This window comes from Electrona antarctica (assembly GCF_951216825.1).
Source record: "Electrona antarctica genome assembly, chromosome: 11".
Taxonomy (NCBI): Eukaryota; Metazoa; Chordata; class Actinopteri; order Myctophiformes; family Myctophidae; genus Electrona; species Electrona antarctica.
The window spans coordinates 45,339,711-45,360,273 of record NC_136792.1 but is presented as its reverse complement, the minus strand read 5'-3'; the positions used below and the strand labels follow the sequence as shown (position 1 = coordinate 45,360,273).

General features: G+C 47.4%; 1 protein-coding gene across 1 annotated transcript in view; it reads right to left on the bottom strand.

Annotated features, from left to right (window-relative positions):
* The window catches only part of LOC306932174 (protocadherin Fat 3-like), a gene marked incomplete at its 5' end in the record, with an annotated part of 118,947 nt that extends 100,942 nt beyond the window's left edge, over positions 1-18,005 (bottom strand). Inside the window, 3 exons of the mRNA XM_079513872.1 lie at positions 255-465; positions 3,788-4,102; positions 17,916-18,005. Of these exons, the coding sequence (XP_079369998.1) occupies positions 255-465; positions 3,788-4,102; positions 17,916-18,005 (616 nt within the window). The remainder of the gene's footprint in view (positions 1-254; positions 466-3,787; positions 4,103-17,915) is intronic.
* Between the last annotated feature and the right edge of the window lie 2,558 nt (positions 18,006-20,563).

The window sequence follows — 20,563 nt, the reverse complement described above, 5'->3', positions numbered from 1 at the left end:
TGGTGACCATGGGATGGACAAGAGAGAGAGAGAGAGAGAGAGAGGGCGGTGGGCACACCTGTACGGATCATGCAGCGAATGCACAGCACCTGAACTGCTTCCGGTTGCGCACACACATACACACGCCGACAATACTGACGTCAGCCCCAAAAAACGCCATGCACCAAAGCTTAGGCACACGTCCTACTTTATATTCCAAGCCAATCAAAACAATGATGTTCCTGGTCTAAGGGGGGGTTGGGGTCGTGGCTTACCTGTGATGTCAAACCATAAAGGGTACGAGCTCTGCTGCATGGACACCACGCCCACGATCTCCGCCACCTTGTCGTTCTCCATGATGGTGAAGTTGTAGTAAGGCTCGTCGAACAGCAGGGGGAGCGACGAGGGAGGCGGCCGGCGGATCCACTCGATGTGCAGGCGCGCAGTGGCCGACTTCTGAGGGCGGCCGTTGTCTGTGGCCTTGACCTGGACCAAACGTATGACGGGGGATAAAACGTCAAGGAGGGGTTAGATTATAGAGAGAGCGAAAGCAGAGCTACATGACAGAGGGAGGGTGAAATCCATTTCACCCGACCGCCCGGTCGGACTTACTGACCGACCGTCGGACTTACCGACCGACCGTCGGACTTACTGACCGACCGTCGGACTTACCGACCGCCCGTCGGACTTGCCGACCGACCGTCGGACTTACCGACTGCCCGGTCGGACTACCGACCGACCGTCGGACTTACCGACCGCCCGGTCGGACTACAAACCGACCGGGCGGGCGGGTCAAATGGATTTCGCCCTTACTGACATGACAATTACTACTTTAGGCATTTAGCAGACGCTAATAATCCAGAGCGATTTACAGTAAGCAACACATGGTACTGTAATACATCAAATACATAAACATTGCTTATGGTCCTCATCAAGGACCATAAGCAAGCTACGAGGCTAACATCCGTCTAACAGTGGAATAACCGTACAATGAAACTACGAGTATACACTATAGATCGAGTGCTATGTCTACATAATAGAGGGTATGCACATGCTTAAAGTGAATGGCAAATCGAGTGGCAAAGCAACAGGCAAAGTGAGTTTAACATTGTTTAATGTTGTTTAATGCAATCAGATTCTGTTTGGATGTATGGGCTGTAAAGGCCAGAAAGTAGTTTGGTGCCACTCAGTAGGCGTTCCTGCACAACTTCTGGGTTTGATGATGATGTCACACGCATACCCTCTATATGCTATCTAATTTGCATAAGTTTAGCCTTTACATACGCCTGTAAGGTCGTTGAGGCTAGTGAAAGTGCTTCGGCAAGTGCTACGGGCTAAGATGGAGTCTGAAGAGGTGAGGTTTCACTTTTCAGACTACGGCAGAAGATTGAGTGAGTCTGCAGTTATGATTGCAGACCTGCAGATGAGAGAAAACAATGAAAGCAGAGTGCACCAAAACAACATATAGACGGAAAAAACTACAAACACATACCGTGCCCTTTGGACATTTGCAATGGATTGTCGATTGTGTTCAATCACAAAGTTGATACCAAAACATGATAAAAGCAGAATACAAAGAGATTATGAAATGTGAAGTCTACTCTGTTCTGAGTTGCATTCTGAACTCGTCTCTCTCTCTCCAGAGAGATAACACAAAGGTCACAGACAAAGGAAAGGTATTCAAAAGGAGACTGAGAAAGGCACACGGACATGAAAGTAACAACAGAACGGGTTTAACAGACCCAACATAGATGGAAGGTAGCTACTAGCACCTGTCTCAGGGGAATAACATAAAGCCCTATATGTCTATTATGTTAACACAATCAGCCCTGGGATTCCTTCAAAATAGGAGCTATGGGGTGCCGGGAAGACATGGGGTGCCATCTCTCCCCCTGGCTGGAGAGATGGGTAGACCATCTCAGGCATTTGTAAGCAACGACGGCTTACCAAAACAGCGGATGCCAATTTGTATTCAAAGGGTGGATATCTTGTTTTGGAACAAACAACCCACTAAGGCCTTCATAAATGTAGTAAAAAAAACAAAGACATGAGCGTGTTCTAACTTAGAAAACAAAAAGAGGGGAAAGAAGCATGAGGAGAATGTAAACCGACTTCTCACCAGTACCAAAATACCTGGGCTGAACTTACAAACACACCCAGAGCTCTGAGGTCTGCTGACCAGTCACTGCTGACTGTGCCAACATCCTGAACCCTCAGAACAAGAGGTGACCAGTCGCTGCTGACTGTGCCAACATCCCGAACCCTCAGAACAAGAGGTGACCAGTCACTGCTGACTGTGCCAACATCCTGAACCCTCAGAACAAGAGGTGACCAGTCACTGCTGACTGTGCCGACATCCTGAACTCTCAGAACAAGAGGTGACCAGTCACTGCTGACTGTGCCAACATCCTGAACTCTCAGAACAAGAGGTGACCAGTCGCTGCTGACTGTGCCAACCTCCTGAACTCTCAGAACAAGAGGTGACCAGTCGCTGCTGACTGTTCCAACATCCTGAACTCTCAGAACAAGAGGTGACCAGTCGCTGCTGACTATGCCAACATCCTGAACTCTCAGAACAAGAGGTGACCAGTCGCTGCTGACTGTGCCAACATCCTCAACCCTCAGAACAAGAGGTGACCAGTCACTGCTGACGGTGCAAACATCCCCAACCCTCAGAACAAGAGGTGACCAGTCACTGCTGACTGTGCCAACACCCCGAACCCTCAGAACAAGAGGTGACCAGTCTCTGCTGACTGTGCCAACATCCTGAACCCTCAGAACAAGAGGTGACCAGTCGCTGCTGACTGTGCCAACATCCTGACCCCTCAGAACAAGAGGTGACCAGTCACTGCTGACTGTGCCAACATCCTGAACCCTCAGAACAAGAGGTGACCAGTCACTGCTGACTGTGCCAACATCCTGAACCCTCAGAACAAGAGGTGACCAGTCACTGCTGACTGTGTCAACATCCTGAACCCTCAGAACAAGAGGTGACCAGTCACTGCTGACTGTGCCAACCTCCTGAACCCTCAGAACAAGAGGTGACCAGTCACTGCTGACGGTGCCAACATCCTGAACCCTCAGAACAAGAGGTGACCAGTCACTGCTGACTGTGCCAACATCCTGAACCCTTCAGAACAAGAGGTGACCAGTCGCTGCTGACTGTGCCAACATCGCGAACCCTCAGAACAAGAGGTGACCAGTCGCTGCGGACTGTGCCAACATCGCGAACTCTCAGAACAAGAGGTGACCAGTCACTGCTGACTGTGCCAACATCCTGAACTCTCAGAACAAGAGGTGACCAGTCGCTGCGGACTGTGCCAACATCCCGAACCCTCAGAACAAGAGGTGACCGTGCTTTTGCCCAATTCATTGAGATTTTTAAGTCCCTTCTTAAAACTCACCTTTTTCTCTCTGGCTTTTAATGTTATCTGATGTTAACGGTTACGCATTCTTGTTGTCTATGACGTCTGTGCGTTGTTTTTTGTAATGTAAATGCTTGATGTAATTTGCCTTGTTTTATTTTCTCCTGTGAAGCACTTTTGGTCCATTTCGGTCGTGCGACTGTGAAATGTAACCTGACTCCGCCAGATGGGGCAGCAGAGAGTACACTGGGTTCCCCCCTCCTGGGAACTCTCAGGCAGACTTGATGCTCCGGCCACCAAACGGCCTGGCCAATCAGCGGCAGCTAGAGGCGGGATCAAGGCAGCACTGTGTATGCCTTGATGTACTCTCTGCTGCCCCATCTGGCGGAGTCAGGTTATGTGAAATGTGCTATATGAATAAAGGTCGACTTCATTTGACTCACGGTGAGGATATCGTAGCTCCCGGCGGTGAAGGCCTTGCGCGACGACACCACGGCGGTCTTGGGGTCGATGGAGAACTTGCCGTCCTCGTTGCCGTCCACGATGCTGTAGGAGAGGTCGCCGTTGGGGCCCTCGTCGCGGTCGTAGGCGAACACGCGGTAGATGGCCTCGCCCTTCTTGCGGCGGTCCCTCTCGGGCAGCTTGGTCTGGTAGACCTTCTCGGGGAACACGGGCTTGTTGTCGTTCTCGTCCAGCACCTGGACCATGACCCACACGGTGCTCTGCTTGGGGCTCGGGCCGCCGTCCGTCACCGTCACCTGGAGGGGGCAGTGGCAGAGGGGGGGGGGGGGGGGGGGAGTGGAGCAGGGTAGAAAGACATCAGAGATAACCTATTAAGATCTGAGACCATATTCTACAAAATGTCTTCTAAATGCTAACAGTTTTCTGAAAAACCTATGTTTCTGTCAGTTGTGCTCAACCTTTTTCACGTCACGGACCCCCAGAATTATCATGTATTTGGCCGCGGGAACCCCATCTGAAAATATGTTGTTGGTGTCACACTATGAGCTTGCAGATCTGCAATTTTTCAACAGCTAAAGTATAAAGTAATGGTTAAAGTGGCTAAAAGCTAAGGTGAAACAGATTGCATTCCAGGTCTTCATGGGTTAAGCCTGGTTTATGCTTATAAACATTAACTAAAACAGTGGTCCATAGCATATAATTACGGTACAGGCCTTTAGGAACTTCCGACAGTCACCGACAACCTACCCCAAACCCAAATATAACCTATAACCCTAACCGCAAGCACGACGCAACACATGTAGGACCAACGCATGTCGGGAGCAACGGGTGATTTCCGCATGTCGGACCGTTGGTGTGTCGGATAACCCATTTTGGGCGGGAACCCCTTTTGGTGTTAGCATTATGTTATGCTTTAGCTATTGAAAAATAGCAGATCTACAAGCTCATAGCGCGCCACCGAGTGGCGCGCTATGAACTTGTAGGTCTGCTATTTTTGAAAAATCGAAGAACGACATAGCTTTTTCAGAAAACTGTCAGGATGTAGAAGACATTTTTAGAATCTGATCTCAGGTCAAAATGGGATAATTACAGGTAGTCTGAAGGACTGATGAAAGACGAGAGTCGAAAACGTCTGTCATCTTCATCAATGTGAGGAGTGTTCAAAATATGCTAGTGATCCGGAGCTCCAAAAAGGTAGACAACCACTGCCCCACACAACCATCTCCTCAAGACACCTCATTCATACAATATAGACTACATATTGTTATGTACAGTACATACATATATCACTGTATATTGTATCTATACAGCGATAGAGACACACATCCTTTCTAAAAAATAATGAACACGTGCACACAGATATGGATAGACATGGTGAAGGCGCGCGCGCACGCAAGCGCACGCACGCACGCACGCACGCACGCACACACACACGCACACACACACACACACGCACACGCACACGCACACGCACACGCAAATGTACATTATACATTGATATAGATGCACATGTGCAGCAGTGCAAGACAGAATAAATGCACCCTGCTAAACAGCTGGCTAAACTAATTACTGTCGTATGCCACTCTCCACCGTCATTCCCTGATAAATGGAACATATTGTCAGATAGCGTTCCCTTTTTTTAAAATCTTATTTCCGGAATCTTGACAGCTAATTAATTTAAGCTATAACTACACCTCTTCAGTGATAAAAGAGCCTGACGCGTTGCAAACAGAAGAGGGGGAGGCTTGAGGCGGAGCTATAGCCAATGAGCCTTTTGTTTTGTACAACATTACATTTATATTTATTTTACAAGTTGACAGGGCATTTTGCACCCTGTCTAAGATTTTGATACAATGCAACAATTAATTTCCCTCACGCCGCACTTATAGTTGTGTTCAATTAACCCATTTTGACCGGAGATCAGATTCTAAAAATGTCTTCTAAATCCTGAAAGCTATGTTTCTGTCAGTCGTAGATCTTGTAGATCTGCTATTGTTCAATAGCTAAAGCATAACATAATGCTAACACCAAAAGGGGTTCCCGCCCAAAATGGGTTAAGAATACTGTCAGTCCTGACAATGCCACAATACAGACTGTATTGTAATTAATTACGGCAATTACGCCAACGCTGAACAACAGTGGATGCACCCGATGACCCCGCCGACAAACTGAGAACACTTGCGGATGAGGGTTGTACCCTAGTAGACTCACATAACGATACTAATAGCACTGCGTGGATATTAGTCTCGTCCGTCTCAGCGGTAGATTTGTTTTTTCCGCAATGTCCCGCCCCATATTTGCATACTGGGCCCTGGTTGGTTATAGCCATGGTTCCAGACGAGTCTGGTTGGCTCGTCACCACTTCGGCCGTGAAGTCCTCCCACAATTGAGAGGGGCCAGACTTAACCCCTTTTGGTGTTAGCATTATGCTATGCTTTAGCTATTGAAAAATAGCAGATCTACAAGCTCATAGCGCGCCACCGAGTGGCGCGCTACGAGCTTGTAGGTCTGCTATTTTTGAAAAATCGAAGAACGACTGACATAGAAACATAGCTTTTTCAGAAAACTGTCAGGATGTAGAAGACATTTTTAGAATCTGATCTCAGGTCAAAATGGGTTAATCTGCCTGAGGCAATATGAAGGCTGGCTACGTGAGGGCGAGGCTACAAGTAGGACCCTATAAATGATGTGTCTGTCTAGAAGAGAGAAGCGGCCTGCTTGACATGGTGGTGCAGAGAAAACAACTCGGAGCTGAGGTTGGGATCCGGAACGAGAGGAACCCGGGTGCCACATTGAGGAACCAGAACCGGTTCACCATACTGTCAGAGCTGGTGGTATGTGGACTTCTTCACGTCTATACTATTCACTGGCAAAGCCAGTGGTTATCTCAAACATTTTCATTTCAAGATTCACGATTTTAAGATTCTAATCCTATAGATTCCGATTCTAATCAAAACAAGGTTTATCTACGGCGGCGGCGCTGGTCGCGGTTCCAAACGTCATGCCTGGCCATCGGGTGGTCCGCGATCCTCCCGCGACAGGACTGCGTATCCCGTTATCTGTGAGCTAACGTCCGGTTAAGGCCCGGGGTAATTTTTTTGCACCTCAGTGAAAATCCCCTGGACACAGACTGAAACAATGTGTTAAAGGTTGGAGATGAGAGAAGAGAACAATCAGAAGATGTTCTTTCTGCTGACAGCTGCAGAAACTCCCAATCGATTTGGATCTCAATTTCCCGATCGATCCAGTGCCACAGATCCAATCGATCCAGTGCCACAGATCTGCGTGATATCAGCACCAGGAAGCCATCAGGAGAGAGTACACCACACCCACCCAGACAGGCACCTGTTTTAGAACCCCCCTCCCCCCCACTTCAGAGAGGTGCGCGTGGGTGCGTCCGTGCACACATGTGCGCGCGCGTGCGTGTGTGCGTGCCTGCATGGCGGGCATGGAACACATGCACCACTGAAGTGGGGAGGGGGGATCCGCCGGCAGAAACTATTCGCAGCTGCTAGACATGAGACTAATTAATTAGAGCGACAGAGAGAGAGAGAGGAGTGTGTGTGTGTATATGTGTGCGTGTGTGTGTCAATTTAACAAAGGTGCAGACGATTAGAAATCAGCAGAGAGTGAGTGATGTTTGCGCTACTCTATGCACTTTCTCCCTGGAAATAAAAACGTCTGGGTTTCCGAGGCTGGGTGTGGCTCTCCTGATCGCTTCCTGGTGCTGATATCACGCAGATCTCACACACACACACACTCACACACACTCTCTCTCTCTCTCTCTCTCTCTCTCTCTAAACAAACTATGTCTGGAGCTTACCTACAGATTTCTTTAATCTCTCACCGTCCTACACAGTCCTTATATATGTGTGTTTTCACTTTAGGCTTTCTGTTTGCTGCAAGCTGTGTTGCTGTTTGTTTTTGGACAAAATGAACACGTGTATCGTATCGTAGCTTGTAGCACCGTCTGCTGCTGACATTCATCTTCCGTATAGTCAAGCCGAAATCTCCCAATGAACAAGTCGCACAGACACGGCTGTGAATCTCCGAGGTAAGACAGTCCATTCAGGGTTCTTCTTTGTCTGCTACAGTACATGTCCACATGGACGGTCCCCAGACATTTAGCTGAATGGGGCCTGTCAGTTCTGTTCATGTAGGCTACTCACCATTTGGGCATGAGCCTAGCGCTCTGACGCATGAAGTCATTTTAACCGATTCCATGCCACCATCGACACCGGTGCTGTGGTGGCAGTGCCAACAGAATGCACGAAAAAGGCATCAAAGAAGACCCCGTGAACTGGAAGTAGTAATCGGCTGTTTTCAGAGCCATCACCGATCACCTTCTCCAGCATCAGAAGCACTCATATGCTAACATGGGTGTCGATACGTTTATTGAGCTCCTAACATCGACCTTCACCCCATATCATCCTCAATTCCGAGGTATGCACAGAGTTTTTGGATTTCGATGACGTCACACCATGGGAGCAAGCGTTGCCTAGCGACGGGAAGCTAAAATACGGTGCAACCTATCATATTTATATTTGTTTGCCTCTGTTGGATTTTTACCGACCTTGTAAAGGACTTATCCTTACGCTGCGTTCACATGGGCAGATGCAAAAGATACAAAGATGCAAAGCTACACAGTGTATTTGTAGCTGTTGTAGCTTTTGCAGCAGCTACAAACGTTGAATGCATCTGATGTATCTGAACCATGAGAGCCCCGGAGAAAAGTTGTGACACACGGCAGACAGCAGAAGCAGATCCGAGATGATGTTGTTTATTTCACAAGTACACAGCGCAGCAATGCATACAGGTTAAAGCTCACGCCAGCCAGAGATGGCCTGACGTGCATCCACAAGGCTCGCGCCCGACTGACAAAGAGTCCCATCTTGGTCAACCTTTTAAGCAGTTTACATGAGTGTAGGGTGTCAACAGACATTTTAGTGACAAGTCCTTTGATCAATCAGTCTGTTCCTTCATGTCAACAAACTCCTTTGTCACACAAATAGCCACAGGAAGGCACATAGCAATGGCATGGCCCTCACCACATGGGACTGGGTGTGTGAGCCTGGAATGGAAGACAGTCACACACACCCTACAGACACCTCCAAATGAAAGTCAAGATGAGCAGAGTAGCACACATTACTAAGAATTATGAATTCCAGATTCATCATAACCCCCCTTATGACCGTCCAAAAGACTGTCATACTAAAATATGGAATCATAATTCTTACCACCCCCCTTGATCCTCAGCTGGACGGTACATTCAAGACATCAGAAACAGCAGCATTACAGTAGGACTTTCCCCAAAATGGTTTACAGACATTTAAGATTACAGCTTGTCATAAATGATTACATTACATTACATTTCATCTTCGATGTGCTTTTAGGACTCTCCCTGTGTTACTTTAATCTTAGGCTAAAACATAAAAAAATAAACACTTACAACATTCACTTCATGACCCCTTAGGTCATGAACGGACCATCGTCGAGACCTGACCACCTCTTTGTGATTCACACCCACGGAAACAACATATAAAAAACTACATTTTAGCTTAAAAACCACAGTAAAAATCCCCTTTACACCTCGATAACTCAGCTGTCTGTAATTCAAATCATTATTCTGACAAATACCTAATCCTAAACAAAGAATAATGGTCAAATGATTAGTACAAATAATAACTGACATTTAACAGACGTTGCCGCTTTCAGGAAATTTAGGACGTGCAATAACATATACGTTTATAATGCTTTAAATAAAACTCTGCTCTACTAGGGTAGTACATAATAAATGACAGTAATAAGAAAAGATAAAAATACATTAACAGGCCAGAGTTTAAGCAATATTCAACTTAATATTCTCTTCACGTCGAGGAAATCACCTCATTGTTGCATAAGTAGGCTACTCATGACTCAACTTATCTAATTATACGACAAAAACATACAATCAACACGAGGCCTATTAATTCATGTTGAAACAAACACGACGCACAATTTGTAATCAGAGAGAAGGGAAGTCCATCTTCGCCTCTGATATATGGACAAAGAAAAATCTTCTGTTGCTGCTCTCCTAGTTACCTTGAAATGTTCGCCCGGCCACGGATCAAGTTGAGAGTCTGTTCACCGCTGTTTTTCGCTGTAAGTTCTCGAAGCAAACTCCATCACATCTCCCTCCCCCCTCCCAGCTCTGTCTCCTCAGAGCTGGGAAGAAAAAGGCCATTGCGTAACTTCATCACAGACGCCTCGTAGACGACCGTAAGGCCCTCAGCTTGTGTTGGTCAGCCGGCCAAGGAAAGTGAAAACCACCGCCGCGCCACGCGTCGAGTGGTCGCCTCCCCCCCGGGGAACCATGGGGTCCCCGCCGCCGCGCTGCGCCGCGTCCCATCACCTCGTCGTCCACCGCCAGCGCGCTGATGCAAAGACGATGGTCCCCGCCAACCGCAGCCGCACACCGCTCACCGTCTCCCCGCTGTCGATGCGACCGCTCCTGTCCATCCTCTCGCAGGGCAGGGTCGTGAGGCAGCCTGTAGCCGGCGAAGGCCTCCATCCCCATGTAGATGCACTGAACGCTGGATCACGCGTCCCCGTCGTCGCTCACAAAAACTCCCCACCTCGAATTAGACTGAATAAAAAAGCCGCCGGTTCTGTTTGTCTGGCACATAAAAAATGTCCAATGACAACGGATTTCGGACACCATCTGATGTATCTGAACCATGAGAGCCCCGGAGAAAAGTTGTGACACACGGCAGACAGCAGAAGCAGATCCGAGATGATGTTGTTTATTTCACAAGTACACAGCGCAGCAATGCATACAGGTTAAAGCTCACGCCAGCCAGAGATGGCCTGACGTGCATCCACAAGGCTCGCGCCCGACTGACAAAGAGTCCCATCTTGGTCAACCTTTTAAGCAGTTTACATGAGTGTAGGGTGTCAACAGACATTTTAGTGACAAGTCCTTTGATCAATCAGTCTGTTCCTTCATGTCAACAAACTCCTTTGTCACACAAATAGCCACAGGAAGGCACATAGCAATGGCATGGCCCTCACCACATGGGACTGGGTGTGTGAGCCTGGAATGGAAGACAGTCACACACACCCTACAGACACCTCCAAATGAAAGTCAAGATGAGCAGAGTAGCACACATTACTAAGAATTATGAATTCCAGATTCATCACATCTTTGCATCTTCATGTTGCTGGCTACCATTGACAATGAATTGCAGACTGTAGCTTTGCATCTGCCCGTGTGAACGCAGCATCAGAGGACAGCAGGAGAAAGCACTTATGATATTGGCAGTTCAAATATACAGCATATTAATAGCTGATGAAGTGTGTTGTGGTGCATAATGCATATGGCTTGCAAGGAATGATCATTCATTAGCTCTGGCCCGATGATTTAAACTGCTCTAAACACTGTTCATTTTGTGAATAGCAATTGCTGATAGTATCTAATAAACAATATTGTCTATCCATGCACGCACGTATTACGCACCTTACCAGTTCTTCTATGAATTGAGTTGAGTGATTTGCGAATGGGCCCCTGCCCCCCTCTCCTTCGCTGGCTTGCAATTGCAAGGCTAAACAGCGAAGCAGAGATCAGTCCTACCTCCATCTCTGCTATCGATGGCGAGCAAACATCAGACAGAGCTGGCTCGGTGATGGGAGTGACACCGCAATGACCGACGGCCGCAGACCAACCTAAACACTGCACACACTACAACATATTTTCGGCCACAGACACTGGGTTGGATTGGGGATAAGTGCGGCATACTTGCGTCATGTCCAGGGCCCCCTACAGAAACAGGGGCCTCGTGGCTCAGCAAGGCTTACTTAGAGACACTTTCTGTAATAAAGTGTCTTCTAGGTGAAAGAGCATGCCACTGATTGAGAACATTGTTTCCACCTGTGCTGATTACTTAGAGACACTTTCTGTAATAAAGTGTCTTCTAGGTGAAAGAGCATGCCACTGATTGAGAACATTATTTCCACCTGTGCTGATTAGCAAGATCCCCTGCAGCCTGTTTGTAGCCTCTGAGTGTGCTGTGTGTGTTAAGTTCTGCATTGAGTATGGAGTGAGAACAGTATCAAAAGTGTCATGGTAAATCTTACATATTTGTAACTCACAAGTTCAGATTTGCAACTCACGTGAGTGAACTCACAGGTTCACATTTGTGTTTTGTATCCACAAGTTCAGATTTGTGTTTTGTGTTTTGTATCCGTGTTTCGCATCTGTGTTTTATATTTGTGTTTTGTATTTGTGTTTTGTATCTGTAATTTGCATCTGTGTTTTGTATCCGTGTTTCGCATCTGTGTTTGAAACACAAATACAAAACACAGTTGTGAAACACAGATACAAAACACAGATGCAAATTACAGATACAAAACACAAATACAAAACACAAATACAAAACACAAATACAAAACACAGATGCGAAACACGGATACAAAACACAAAACACAAATCTGAATTTGTGGATACAAAACACAAATGTGAACCTGTGAGTTCACTCACGTGAGTTGCAAATCTGAACTTGTGAGTTACAAATCTGTGAGACCTTTGAGACTGTGCTAAAACTCTGCTCTACTTTTGAGACTCTTCTGACATTGGGCGTTAACAAATCTGTCAATCATTCTGATTGACAGATTCCTCGGCCAATCAGATCGGTCCGCCTTCAGCCAATCCTATGGCTCTAACGCCCTGGGGGCACGCTGGTCCATAGCTCTAATGCCCTATGGTGGGGGGCACGCTGGTCCATAGCTCTAACGCCCGGGGGGCACGCTGGTCCATAGCTCTAATGCCCTATGGCGGGGGGCACGCTGATCCATAGCTCTAATGCCCTATGGCGGGGGGCACGCTGGTCCATAGCTCTAATGCCCTATGGTGGGGGGCACGCTGGTCCATAGCCCTAACGCCCAATGGCGGGGGCACGCTGTTCCTTAGCTCTAATGCCCCATGGCTGGGGGCACGCTGGTCCATAGCTCTAATGCCCTATGGTGGGGGGCACGCTGGTCCATAGCCCTAACGCCCAATGGCGGGGGCACGCTGTTCCTTAGCTCTAATGCCCCATGGCTGGGGGCACGCTGGTCCATAGCTCTAACGCCCTATGGCGGGGGCATGCTGGTCCATAGCTCTAACGCCATATGGCGGGGGGCACGCTGGTCCATAGCTCTAACGCCTGGGGGGCACGCTGGTCCATAGCTCTAATGCCCTATGGCGGGGGGCACACTGGTCCATAGCTCTAATGCCCTATGGTGGGGGGCACACTGGTCCATAGCCCTAACGCCCTATGGCGGGGGGCACGCTGGTCCATAGCTCTAATGCCCAATGGCGGGGGCACGCTGTTCCTTAGCTCTAATGCCCTATGGCGGGGGCACGCTGGTCCATAGCTCTAATGCCCTATGGCGGGGGGCACGCTGGCCCATAGCTCTAACGCCTGGGGGGCACGCTGGTCCATAGCTCTAATGCCCTATGGCGGGGGGCACGCTGGTCCATAGCTCTAACGCCCGGGGGGCACGCTGGTCCATAGCTCTAATGGACCAGCCATAGGGCATTAGAGCTATGGATCAGCGTGCCCCCCGCCATAGGGCATTAGAGCTATGGACCAGCGTGCCCCCCACCATAGGGCATTAGAGCTATGGACCAGCATGCCCCCCACCATAGGGCAATAGAGTTATGGACCAGCGTGCCCCCGCCATAGGGTGTTAGAGCTATGGACCAGCGTGCCCCCCGCCATTGGGCATTAGAGCTATGGATCAGCGTGCCCCCCGCCATAGGGCATTAGAGCTATGGACCAGCGTGCCCCCCGCCATAGGGCATTAGAGCTATGGACCAGCGTGCCCCCCGGGCATTAGAGCTATGGACCAGCGTGCCCCCCACCATAGGGCATTAGAGCTATGGACCAGCGTGCCCCCAGGGCATTAGAGCCATAGGATTGGCTGAAGGCGGACCGATCTGATTGGCCGAGGAATCTGTCAATCAGAATGATTGACAGATTCCCTCAGCCAATGATGACGTTCGTTAACGCCCAATGTCAGAAGAGTCTCAATAGTAGAGCAGCAGAGTTTTAGCACAGTCTCAAAGGTCTCACAGATTTGTAACTCACAAGTTCAGATTTGCAACTCACGTGAGTGAACTCACAGGTTCACATTTGTGTTTTGTATCCACAAGTTCAGATTTGTGTTTTGTGTTTTGTATCCGTGTTTCGCATCTGTGTTTTGTATTTGTGTTTTGTATTTGTGTTTTGTATCTGTAATTTGCATCTGTGTTTTGTATCTGTGTTTCACAACTGTGTTTTGTATCTGTGTTTCACAACTGTGTTTTGTATTTGTGTTTCAAACACAGATGCGAAACACGGATACAAAACACAGATGCAAATTACAGATACAAAACACAAATACAAAACACAAATACAAAACACAGATGCGAAACACGGATACAAAACACAGATGCAAATTACAGATACAAAACACAAATACAAAACACAAATACAAAACACAGATGCGAAACACGGATACAAAACACAGATGCGAAATACAGATACAAAACACAAATCTGAACTTGTGGATACAAAACACAAATGTGAACCTGTGAGTTCACTCACGTGAGTTGCAAATCTGAACTTGTGAGTTACAAATATGTAAGATTTACCGTGACACTTTTGATACTGTTCTCACTCCATAATTGAGAGTCACCAAGTAAAGACCTGTGTTTGAATGCTCTCCAAGTGTGGTTATTTAGAGTCCCAGAATATTACACTTTCTAACACTTATCAACGCTGACGTTCTTATATTTTGTGGACACCTGCTCTTAGCTGAAGATGATAAGAATGCTTATCATGTCATGGTTAGCTGAAGTTTACTTTGAGCAACAACATCGGTAGCAATTAGGGGTTCAGAGAGGTTCAGTTCACAAACTGTGGTGGGAGCCCCGGGCGGGATCGAGCTGGTAACCTGGCGGTTGCCATCCGGCTGCTCTATCGGCCACTCCTACCCCTGAGCCACTGCCGCCTCCAAACTTATTCCAGAGGTACAGTTCCAAACAGCACATGTTTAACCCATTTTGGGCGGGAACTCCTTTTGGTTTTAGCATTATGTTATGCTTTAGCTATTGAAAAATAGCAGATCTACATAGCGCGCCACCAAGTGGCGAGCTACGAGCTTGTATAGGTCTGCTATTTTCGAAAAATCGAAGAACGACTGACATAGACGTTTTTAGAATCTGATCTCAGGTCAAAATGGGTTAACTGCGTTGATGTTGGTCTGCTCTGCTGTATTCACGAGACAGCGAGCACTATTACCCACAGTAAAATCAATGCTGAAGTCTGAAGATTGTACAAATGAGGCTTCCATTTGAGGATTTCACTGTGTACGATCGACAATGCATCACCCGCTGTGCTGATGTGATGACTTCCTCCATCTCGCAAAGTGAAAACAAAATAATGCAACTTTGTGACAAAGTAGACCTAATAAGATGTGAAAGGCAAGTTTGCTGGAAAGTGCCACATTTCCCAAGAAACGGGAGCCAACTTCTGTGATGACTTGACAGTCCTGTGCCCCTTTATCTTCCTTTTGTCTCCGTCAGTCGCCTCCCCTCCGTGTCTCTGGCAAATGAAAATTGGCCCACCCCACAGTCACCCCGACAACTGTACAACAACACCGGTTTGAGGAGAAGAGAACCGGAGAGAGAGAGAGAGAGAGAGAGAGAGAGAGAGAGAGAGAGAGAGAGAGAGAGAGAGAGAGAGAGAGAGAGAGAGAGAGAGAGAGAGAGAGAGAGAACGAGAGGGGGGAGGGAGGGAGGGAGGTATGGGATGGTCCTTCCGGAGATGTGCAACTCATCCTCTCCTCCACATCTTTCTCAAGCACACACACGCACGTGTGTGCACACACACGCACGCGTGTGTACACACACGCTCATGCACGCACGCACGCACGCAACACAACCACGCACGCAACGCATGCACGCAACGCATGCACGCAACGCATGCACGCACGCAACGCTTGCACGCAACGCACGCACGCACGCACGCACACACGCACGCATGCACGCACGCACACAGGCACACGCGCTTTTGAACTTGGAGTGTATGCGAGGAGCAAAAGCCTTTCTTCAGTGGCATCACTGGATCCTTTCTGGTGGACATATGATCAGAGTCCTCTTCTCTTTACCCTTCAGCTTCTGTACACTCCATGAAAAGGCTTCAGTCTAGCAGTTTCTCTTCTGTTCCTCTGCGTGCGTGCGTGCGTGCGTGCGTGCGTGCGTGCGTGCGTGCGTGCGTGCGTGTGTTTGATCTTTGTTTTTTTCATGTGCTGCCAAAACGTCAGGCAAATAAAGCACTAAGAATGTGTACAGTATGTACCTAAATTGGGGTTTCTTCTTACTTCTAGCTAGTAAACCAACTTTCTGAGTATATCAAGGCAACGTGCCAACTCTAAACTACCTTGTTATTCAATGAAGAGAAAATGCTGTGTAGAGATAAATCAGCATCTTCCTAAATAGAAAACAACAAGCAACAGAATATAAATAGCCTTTCCATCGGTCTGTATACTCTACCTAATATATTATTCTGCATATGTCTGTACTTACATCTATCACAAGTTTAACATCTGACGAAACCCCACTTCAAAGCTCATTCTTTCCAGCCTCTGCTTCGATAATTTGATTAACCACTTTAGGCCCGGCAAACAAACACAACCGTATTTTTGAGAGTACAGACAATATTAACTGCCCTTGATTTGATTTAGATGAAACATGCACAAGAAGTGGGGGCGAACAGAGAATCCATCTATCAGCATCATGGTGAACATAATGGTGGTAAACACAGCCAAGAGAAAAATACTTTGTTTTCGGTCCGGGTCTAGTGTTTAACACTAATTATGCTAAAGATGTGTATCCACGTCCTGGGAATCAAAACCACGTGGTGCCTTGGGCATGCATAGGTAGGTGTCCTTAGGTCTTTTTTATAGATATTAAATATTTCCTTCAGTGTACTCCTTGTGTTTCGCACATGCACACACTTCCGTTCACTTCCTTGTTTGCCGCCCGATTAGAATGGCTTATAACTCTAAATCTAGGGCGCTCTCCATGGTTTTGACCAAAAGAGCAATGTTCCGTCTTCATTTCTGACTTCCGGAAGCATCTCGTTTGGAATATAAACGCATCCAGAGAGACTTTAGGTGTACCAGCGTGAGGTAAGAACGGAAGATTATGGCGGTTTTGGGGGGGGTAGCGGAAGGCGGGGCTTTTCAGAGTAAAATCGGCCCATCTGCTTGGCACTCTAGCGCCTTTATTCTGAAAAATTACCTGGCAAAATAACCGCATTAGAGACAAGGTACAGTTTCGCATGCAGAAAGTTGACTCACTTGTTATTAGTCAGGCATGCGCTCATGCACTCATGTGCACGCACACATGTGCACGGCACGCATACACATGTGCACCACACTCAAAAGGCACACACAAACACTCGGAGAGTGGCAGGCATTTACCCACAATCAGAGGAAGGGTAAATAGAGATAGGTTGCTTCAATTATTGACTAATGGAGATGAGCAGACACGCACGTCACGCACACGCACACACACTCCGCATTCCGTCGGCACATATACTTCAGAGACGCGCTCGATTGCACTACATCACCAACTTAATACCACCTCCACTGAGAACAACTAGGAGAGAGTGGAAGAGTCAAGGGTAGATGGATGGGGAATGAGACAGATGGAGAAGGGACTTGTTCTCATCTAAAGGGCTGGCACATTTAGGGTTGCGGTGGCGCTGCTGCTAGGGCATAATACCGTTTAGAAATCCACCACGGTCGGTACCAGCATAGAGCATGTACTGTACCATGTTCTGTACCATGTACTGTACCATGCCAATGTCATCACCTTTCTGCCCTCTCCTAGCCTGGCTCCAGCCCCCGAATCGCTAGGCACGCCCATTAACAGTTATCACGCCATTGCCATAGATCTCAATTAAAGGCAATTTAATTGATGAAGCATGCACGCGGGGAACCATAAAGCCAGATTTATATATACTTCCTTATATATTACTGTGTTGCCTGCCAAAAATAACCGATCTGACGGTAATCAGTCATTAGAGGGTTGGTTCTTCTTACCTCTAAGACGTGTTCAGCCTGTTGTTCACGGTCCAGTTTCCTGGAGGTGGTGGTGATCAGACCTGAGGACGAGGAGAAGAACAACAACATGTTAGAAAGGAGCATGGTGGAAAAAGTATCAATACTGCAATGTAGAGATGATACTCTGCTACAAGTAGAAGTCCGTAATTCAAAATGACAAAAGTATTGGTGTAAAAAATGTGCTTTTCTGCCTTTATTGATAGTATCAAGTGAAGATAGACAGGAAAGAGGGAGAGAGAGAAGGGGAGAGTGTATGCAGCAAAGGTCGTCATGAACGGAAGTTATATCATGAGTAAAATATAAAGCGGGAGTGGAGCCTCCTCCCCACTTCCGTTTCGTCTTTCCGCGCAAATGTATCCAAATATAAACAGAAATCATCTACAGTACGCATACATAGCTTGTTGCTTATAAGAAAAGGAAATTAAAACAAATTATATTTATATTTTATATTTAAAATATATTTTCATGAACGGAAATAGCAGCTTCCTTACTCTGATTTCGGGAGGTGTAGTTCCAGACTCTATATAGCATCCAGAGATTGTGGAATAGTTGCCTGGCTACACACAAGACTAGGAAAGAGGGCACGCCAGTCCTCCTATGCCAATTATGCCAAATGAGCGTGTTGACATGGTAATTAGGTGTGTGTGTGTCCGACAGGACCCTGCACTTGATATGCTAATTGCGCGGGCTCTGCCCTATTACTTTTCATTGTTTGGTCAGTACCGGTAATTATACCATGACAGAAACAAATGAACGTGAGTGAGAGAGAGAGAGAGAGAGAGAGAGAGAGAGAGAGAGAGAACCCAAATAGAGAGACGGAGGGGCAACAGAGATGATGGCAATATTTGCGAGATTGTATAGGCATAGAATTGTAATGATATGCACAAAGGAAGGACATTAACAGGTTCCGTCCACACGACGTGTCCACACGTGACGTCATAAGCAATCCAACCGACGGGTTGCAATGACGTGTGTACACGTCCTCCTAGCGCATCCTCAATGATATCAAACGAGAGAAGAATATTCTGATTTTTTTCCTTTTTTTAATGTTTGAGTGGGACTCCAAGGCCACCGTACGCGTCGCTCTTCGTTTACTTCCCTGTTTACCGCTGCAGAAAGAACGCCTCGTATCTCCTAATCCAGGGCGCTCTCCGTGGTTTTGATCTGATGCATAGACTAAGCGCTTCATTTCTTTTTTTTTTAAATGTTTTTTTTGTGGCTTTCGCCTTTATTTTATATTTTTTATGGAGGGACAGACAGTAGGCTGACAGGAAATGGGGAGAGAGATGGGGGGGAAGACATGCAGTAAAGGCCGTCGAGATCGGGAGTCGAACCCGCGGCACACTGCCAGACTGGATTACCAGCCAAGGTGCCTGGACCGCTGAGCCATGACCCAGGACTAAGCGCTTCATTTCTGACTTCTCATCCGCGTCTCGTTCAAAATATGAACGCTTTGGATTATTTAGCGATATAATGGAAACGAGAGCAAGGTAAGCAAAGCAAAATATTTCTCAGTTTTTTTCCCGGATTGTTTCTGCATTGTTTCTGGGGAGGGGGGAGTTTCAGAGTAAGAGTACGAGTAGTATTTTGAAGGAATCCCGGGGCTGATTGTGTTAACCCCTTTTGGTGTTAGCATTATGTTATGCTTTAGCTATTGAAAAATAGCAGATCTACAAGCTCATAGCGTGCCACCGAGTCGGACAGATCCATTTTGACCACATGAATGATTGATTGAAATTGATGTATAGAATGGGTACATTTAAAAACGAAAGCACAAGTCAATACAAACACTGTTGCTTGTGGACGACCCATGATGATGCACTTGTAAACACTTGTTTACAACAGGGTCCACCATTTTCAATTCATCAGAGAGACGCTATGGAGATGTGTACCGATTTGTGTGATGTTTGGTTTGAGTCCAAGCAGAGCATTATATACGGACACTGTAATGGATCTATACAGTAACAGAGGTGTCACCAAACAGAGAGACAGACAAGTAGTAGTAAGTAGCCTTGCCGAGCCATGGGGCCCATAGGGCAGGAGCCTATCTCCTGTTTCTGTAGCGTGAGGCAGCTTGATGTACAAGTACACCCCCTGGACATGACTTTAGTATGTCGCAGGGACTTACCCCCAATCCAACCCTTGATGCTGAGTGTCAAGCAGGGAGGCACTGGGTCCCATTTTTACAGTCTTTGGTATGACCCGGCCGGGGATCGAACCCCGACCTCCCAGTCTCAGGGCGGACACTCTAACCACAAGGCCACTGAGCTGGACAGACAAGGCCAGTCGGTTATAGGCACCACTCAAAAACTAAAGTTACACAGTATGACTCTAACGTCCCGTGCTGCGTCTTGCCTCTCCGTCCCTCCCTGGCTGCACAGTGAGCCTGGCTGAGTGACACTCTCTCCATCACTCACACCGTATCGACGCCACGCTCGCTCGCCCTTATCTTGGGGTGTGGGCGCTATGACTGAAAGCAATCTCCTCCTCACAACATACTGCCAGGACACGCATTTATTGTTTCATTCTTTTAATAATTTTTCTTCATATCCCTCAATGTCTCCTGCCCCCTTCCTTCGCTACTGACCCCCCCATCCAAGCTGGTGGGTGAGGGTGATAAATCAAAA